At 42.8% G+C, this 7,763-nt stretch overlaps 1 protein-coding gene across 1 annotated transcript; it reads left to right on the forward strand.

Moving 5' to 3' along the window:
- Positions 1 to 4,622: 4,622 nt before the first annotated feature.
- Positions 4,623 to 7,263, forward strand: LOC124706441 (receptor-like protein 12). The gene has a single exon (XM_047238107.1). The coding sequence runs from the start codon at positions 4,765 to 4,767 to the stop codon at positions 6,994 to 6,996; it is 2,232 nt and encodes a 743-aa protein (XP_047094063.1). The 5' UTR covers positions 4,623 to 4,764; the 3' UTR covers positions 6,997 to 7,263.
- Positions 7,264 to 7,763: the final 500 nt, after the last annotated feature.

Genomic DNA, 7,763 nt, shown 5'->3' on the forward strand with positions numbered 1-7,763 from the left:
GTCTCCAGACGTAGCAACCACAACACCTACATGGGTCACGTGCCCCGATGGACTCGGGGAGAGAGAGACTAGGCTGTCCATATCACCACGATCCTTGAAGTCTAGCGCCTGGCTTGGCAATGAACCCACATTCGAGATCTTGAGCGAGTCCACCTTCACTTGCTTATCGGACAGAGGCACTTCTCTACACAACTATTGAAGTTTGGGCAAGATCTGCACGAGGAGAAAAACGACCAAAAATAACAGGTTACATTGCTGCATAGACAACACAATTTCAAACATCAAGCATATGAAAATCATGTTTTTGCGATCTGGGAGAAAATCTTGAGTTGTATGGCAAAAGGCAATGGTGTAAACAAATTGATGTTATAATAGAACTTTTGGAAGAAAAAACCATGTGAGGTAAATAATAGTAGTTGCTAACGTAAATTAGTTAGGGAGTCCAAATAAGTAGCTGTTTTGTTTTAGCTTAGTTGAGTGATTGATGTGCGGGATCAATCCATATGTTTTTTAAACAAAGACAAAAGCTTGGTCTCATCTCATTAATTAAGAGGAAATTATAGTTCTATTACAAATCGAGCGCGACTCAGGATACAAAAGATCACTCTCAGCTGTATAATGGAATCAGTCTATTCTTTCAATTTGCTGCGTAGTTGCACATTGAATAAACATCGTTGTACATTTCTAAATTTTTATGCAGATACTGTATTTTCGAATAGCGATTGTACATATTTGATTTTTTTTACTTCAATATTCTCTTTATTTGTGATATCAGCTATTTTTCATTGGATTCTACAGTTGCACTTTTAACCTACACATGTTGCACTTTCAGGAAGATACAACTGCTCTAGTCGACCGATCCATCACTACCTGTCGAACTCTTGGTAGTGTATTATTATTTGCGGACTGACCCAATGCACTAGCAGCGAATGACGTGACTTGCATGAGTAGAACAAAATCCGAACTGGGCTATTCTCTGCCACCTACCTACGCCACTTCTTTTTCTCCAGCACACCTGCCTGCACCACTTGAAACTTTATTAGACTAGTCACAATGGGAAGTATCATACACTAAGATTACGCATTACGATACTGAGCTTTACGATACTAACCCCACAATGACATAGATCATAAGATAAGTATCATAAGTATCATCATATTTAATGTTTTGTAATCTCAATGCAAATGTGTGTATATGATGTGTTTGCCATTAAGTTTTCTAGTTTTACGCTAGCATGTATACCATGCATCATATTACGATACCACTTTTATCTCTCACCTCATTAATCGGCTAGTCACTATCGCATTTTCGCTAACACTTGCATGTGATGATACTACTTATGATATTCTCATCATGCTACATTTAGTGGCAGCATTTGCATCCCACGCATAGAAAATTTAGCCATCAATTAATTAGTGCTGATCATCAAAGTCATGCGTGGTGTCGTAGCACGAGCACTAGCAAGTAGCAGCACGGCACGCCCGTGGCCGTGGCCTTGACAGTGACAACTGACAAGAACACAAGCAACGGATTAGCTGTCTAGTAGCAAGCTAAAGCAACGGCCGCCGATGGCGAGTCGACGGACCAAGACAGGCTACCAACCAAAGGAACGAAACCTCCGTTCGGCTCTCGCTTGGATTCCGGGCGGCCTACAATATCCATTTTCGCACGGGCCTGCAGACCAGAAGGAGACAGAAGAGATCAGAAAATGTATGTATGTCCATCGATAAGAATGTGAGCTGTGTAGCTAGCGGGTGTCTTCTTCCTCCTGCTGTCCTACGGCCGGCGCGCCTTAACTGCTGATCGATCCTCTTCGCGTACGAAAGCTGTGTATGTATTTGTCCAGCTCCGTTGATATGAACCGGCTGTGGGCACGGATCCACACGAATGGTGGGTGAATGAACGACCTTGGCTCGTATGCATCATCGTCATCCACTTTGGCGCCACTGTTGTGTGTATGTGGCCTTGGCCTCGTCGGCGTATGTAGATATATATGGATATGCTCGCTGCGTGTATGTGTCATCCAGACGGCTCCCTAGGAAAATAAAATGTACTGTGATGTGTAGTAATGTGGTGTTATATCATTTATCTATATATAATGTTATACAATGTCATAAAGGCACATCATGATATAGTAGATAATAAAAACTAGAAACTCTCACAAAACCACTCAAAAACAAATCGTCTAGGAAATCTCGTTAATTCGGTGAACCTATGTCTTTACTGTTAAGGCCCAGTTCTGTGAATGTGTGGTGTCACGCGTCCAACAAATTATAAACGAGATGCCACCGGACTCACCTCTCTCTCTCCTCCTGCACGTGACTCGACCCCCTTACTCAATATGGAAATTGACATCATCTCAGCAAATGAAGTGAATAGATCAGTAGTTAACGAGCAATACCAGTGAGAACATCTCCACATGTTTCACCCTACTGCTCTCGGATAGCAACGGGGTTATCTCCACAACTAAAGTGAATAGATCGTTGCCCCATTGTACATGTCCTCGTCCTTTTCTCTTCGCTATATACATGAACCGACATAAATTCCTACTTTCGTACTCCATGTTATGATGAATAACAACATGGCTTTTAAAGCCAAAACTAACATGTGCACATGCGTGCTAGTGAGCCCTTCTTTTGCCAAATTTTAAATCTCCAACTTCTGAGCCTCCAAATTATGCGCCAAAAAATAGATAGCTAGAGATATATATCCTAAGATTGTACGCCAAAAGTTTTATTTACAAATATTTTGTATTTTGGTAAATAAAAATTATAATTTCCTCACAGAAATTTACTAATTTACTCTTACTTATAGTAAGAAATTTATCTTTTTCTATAGCCCAAAATAGAATGATTTTCTACCGAAATTTTGCATATATGGATAATGTATACATGTTTGTGAAATAAAATTTGAATTTATTGAAAATCAAAAATATAAAAAATAATTTTCAAAAGGAGGGCACTAGCTAGTGTGCCTAAGTGCTGCAAACATGTGTCCCTTTTTAGTAGACCTATTATACATTGTAAATGGAACACTTTTTTGAGGTGGAAGCACATGCTGCCAGCTGCCCACCCGGGGTTCCCGTCGATAGGGAGGTGTGTAGTTTTTTGGCAAATTAAAGAACTCAATACCTGGTGGGTGGGCCGGGTGCGCCATAGGCTACACAAAATTCTAATTTTTATTATATGTGCTTCTTGATCTGATTTTTAAAGATGATTTTTTGAGCAGATTAAAGAGGGTTTTATTTATGATTTTTTTTAGGATAATATCATTTTCCAACAATGTTCAAAGGAATACAGGTAATATCTAGAAAACCTATAAGCCACACATGGAGGCCCAGTACGGCCTTTTTCCCTCATTTCGCTCTCGGTCGACTCTCTGGACGGGCCGACGCAACCTGGAAGTTCCCCTAGGCTCGCCCTCACCGGCGGCTGCCCCCTCCGCTCCTGCCTTCCCGGACCCCCCTCGGCGGCTCCCCCCACCACTTCCTCCTCCACTCCCCCTCCCTTCGAATCCTCGCCGGCTCAGGCAAGAGAGCTGAGCTGCAGCTTGCTACGGCTCTCGGCGCCTCGGCCGCTCGGGCAGCCACCGCGCAAGCTCAGAGCAGGAGCAGGAGCAGGAGTAGGCGCTGTTGCAGCAGTCCAGCAGCCAGCAACAGCACTACACAACACATGAAGGATTGCAGGAAGGTATGCCTTTTCATCTTTGTGCTCTACCGAATCGAAAGCTTCGGTGCAAGTAGAAAATAAAAGTATCACTATCAGTATTGCGTACCACATAAAAAATACAAAGGAAAGTATGTATAAAAGCAACACTGCTAGTTTTTAGTTATAATAGAAACTAGGATGGTGAATTGTTCAGCTAGTATGCCTAGAGTCCCTAGAGAAAAGCCGAGCAATGCCGTTATGCAGAGAACGAAAGTTGAGACCTTGCAAAATGTAACTTAAAACAGATATACCGAGATCTGGGAGAACCCAAATGGGAGTGCAAAACGTCTCAGAAATAGCAGCAGTAATTAGTGAAATGCGTATAATGACAATTGAACATGTCTCGCTCTTTGCGAGTTCAAAAAGGCTGCATACAGAAATAGCAGTTCAGGAGGAAACACCTGGATGACCCTTCGTGAAACAGAATCACGGTGGTAGATGCTAAATATTCATGTAAGAAACCGATCTAACAAAGGTACCCCACTGCACACTTCCACTAAATTGTTTGTCTTCCCTCCTACACTCCGATTGCTATTAAAGCAAACGGAAATCGGCTATCTACATGTTTATTCAATCCTAGGAAAGCCACTTTCCCTGCTTATCTTATTATGTACATGATATATACCATCTCCTTTAGTTCATCATGTAAGAATCTATTTATGTTTTGAACTATTTGTATTGGAATATACATATTAAACTACAATACTGCGAAACGATTGGCTATTTGTATAATTCATTTGGCAAATTTTTATCGCACTTGGCTAGTGTGGATATTTTTCTCGGAGTGTGCCCACCCCCTAATTTTTTCATGCGTCTAAATGAACTCCATCAGTTTTGTGTTGGTTTACGAATGTAGCCCTCCGACTTCGTCAACACTAGTAGCTCCTCTCCTTAATATAACTTAGCAGTAGTACATCACTTACTATGAATGTGCCATTTGTAAACAACGAGGTCCACAAGACTGGCCACTAGTGATTGCTAGCCGGCCGGCCGGCTGGCTCATCCGGTGGTTTTATATCCTCTACAGCAGTGAAGCACCATCCATACTGAAGCCATCATGAAGCGCATCCATCTCCTAATCTCTTGCACTTGTTTCCTGCTATCCGCCACTGCACCGGTGAGAGCTGACATCCAGCGTGAAGCTGCAGCACTAGTGAATTGGAAGGCTAGCTTGGCAGATGATGATGGCTCCCTTGCATCATGGTCGTTGGCCAACTCCACCAGTCTTTGCAGGTGGTTGCACATCACTTGCAATCCGAAGGCTGGGCATATTATAGAGCTCGATCTACAGGACGTAAGTCTGAACGGCACACTTGACGAGCTCGACTTCTCGGCCTTTCCTCACATGAAGGAACTAAGGCTTAACAACAATGGTCTACACGGTACCATTCCAACCGGGATTGGCAATCTGACAAGCTTGGTCAGGTTAGAAATCGGCAGCAACCCGTATTTGAGGGGCGCCATTCCACACAGCATCGGCCAGCTGAAAAACCTTGTTGTAATGCAACTGACATTTTTGGGGCTCGATGGCACACTACCTGAAGAGGTTGGTAACCTGACGAGCTTGAAGAATCTTCAGCTCAACTCGATTACTTTGACCAGATCAATCCCAGTAACAATTGGGATGCTCGTGAAACTCGACACTCTGGATCTGGCACACAACAATCTGACTGGCAGCATCCCATTGGAGATTGGAAACATGACAAAATTGCTGCTTATGGACTTTTCGTGGAACTATTTGGAGGGGCAACTACCCAGTACCATCTCACATCTGACAAAACTCCAGTTTTTGGTTCTGTCAGGAAATCAGCTTGGAGGCCATATCTTCACTGAGCTTGGGAATAGCAGCCTCCTGAATACAATCAAGATTGCAAAGAACAACTTCTCCGGGTTGTTCCCGTCATCCGTTTGTGAACGAGGAGCATTGAGAACTATCAGTGCTGGATATAATGGATTTACCGGCATTCAGCAGACCTTTCAAAACTGCACAACCCTGGTAGGTGTTGACTTCACCGCAAACAACATTGTTGCAGAGCTAAGGGACTGCTTTGGCAAGCACCCACAATGGCTTGCATTGATGGCTTTCAGTCAAAACCAGCTGTATGGCTCACTTCTGACAGAGCAGGGTGAGGCATTTGTTTGTAACGTTACTTATTTATCACTCTTAGACCTTTCACACAATGCTTTAAATGGAGGTCTCCCCGAGTGTATCGGGGACTTGCCATTGATATTCATGGATCTGTCCGGAAACTCTTTCAGTGGTGTAGTTTCGTTCTCATGCCAAGATAGTCTTAACCAACTACACCTAGCCAATAACCATTTCCGAGGGACTTTTCCTTTGTGTCTTAAGAAATGCAAAAGCCTTATCACTCTAGATCTTGGAGGCAATCATTTCTCTGGTATGATACCTTCCTGGTTAAGCAGGAGATTGCCTGGACTGAGATTTCTTCTACTATCATCAAACATTTTTGACGGCATCATACCCCGCCAGATATTACAATTTCGCCAACTCCAGTTATTGGACTTGTCAAAAAATAGGCTCACTGGGTCCATTCCAGATGATTTTACCAATTTTACTGGCATGATACAAGAACAAGAACCCATTGACATCGAATACAACTATGACGACTTTGATAGAGAGGAGATTGAAATAATTTGGAAAAATGCCGGTCGTGCTTACAATCTGTGGAAGGGAGTCATGGTGGGTATGGACTTGTCTGACAACTTTCTTTCACAAGAGATCCCTAATGGGCTCACAACCCTTCTTGGACTCAGGTACCTGAATTTGTCAGGAAATCATCTGTTAGGCTGTATTCCCAACGACATCGGTAATCTGGTTCTGCTAGAATCATTGGACCTTCGGCAGAACCAGCTCTCGGGGGGAATTCCTCCAAGCTTTGCAGCTTTGATGAGCATCACTGTTCTGAACCTCTCGTATAATGGATTGTCAGGGAGGATACCTACTGGCAGACAGCTGCAGACGCTGGTAGATCCGTCAATATACAGCCACAACCCAGGGCTTTGTGATTCTCCATTGGAAAGCTGCATGAACTCATCAACTTCTACGCGAAACGAAGTGGGCAAGGCTGGAGATAGAGAGGCACTGTGGCTGTATTGCTTTGTGGCTGCTGGATTTATCTTTGGGTTCTGGCTGTACTGGGGCATGTTCTTGTTCTACAGCGAGACCTGGAGGTGTGCGTTCCATCAGTATGTGGATAACATGCAAGAGAAGGCAACCAAGAAAATATACAGCTGCATGCAATGCTTCTGGAGCACCGTGTGGTGCTGAAGTAATGCGGAGCATATCTGTAATATTTCCCCTGTATTTGCAATGTAGTACGTTGGCCCTTAATGACAGTGTGAGGAAGTGCACGTGTGGTGTTGAAGTAATGTCGAGCATGTCTGTAATATTTTCCCTGTATTTGCTATGTAGTACTTTGAAATGCATGGAGTTTTTGTGGTTACAGATGAGCTTTCCAAATTTTCAGTCTGATTGTATATTACCTAAGGCTATTTGGAGGATCTCAGTAAATGAGATGTGGAGTTTTTGTGGTTACAGATGAGTTTTCCAAATTTCCAAAGTAATATGGAGCATGTCTGGAATCAGTTGTCAAGTTTTTCTTCAATTAATCTGTAGCTGGTTTGTTGTTTGGTAACAATAGACATCAGTTTGAAATGTCGTATATTGAACTTTCTAGCAACGTCAAATGCTACTGTTGCTTTGTTTTCTCAATCTAGCAACTATTTTCTTGTACTGCAGTTTCCTGAAGATGCGGTGTCCATTGACGAAGAAATTTCCATATCATCCCAGTATTGCTCAAACCATCGTTATTTACCGGAATAATTTGAGGTGATTTTGCAACTGATTCACAGCAAAATGTGCTGGTTGCTCATCAATCTGACCAACAGAGGCGTCACTTGGCAGTTGGCACTTGCCACACTGGGGTGCAGGCCGAATGTTGTGAATTCAATGTTCATGTGTGGAAGCACTTTGATCTCTTATCCTCGATAGATTGATTTGGCGTCTCCGATGTTAACATTTATAAATAAAAAATA

This window comes from Lolium rigidum, chromosome 4 (assembly GCF_022539505.1).
Source record: "Lolium rigidum isolate FL_2022 chromosome 4, APGP_CSIRO_Lrig_0.1, whole genome shotgun sequence".
Classification (NCBI taxonomy): domain Eukaryota; kingdom Viridiplantae; phylum Streptophyta; class Magnoliopsida; order Poales; family Poaceae; genus Lolium; species Lolium rigidum.

Coding starts and splice junctions, on each gene's coding strand:
- LOC124706441 (XM_047238107.1), top strand. CDS start 4,765: ATGAAGCGCATCCATCTCCTAATCTCTTGCACTTGTTTCCTGCTATCC.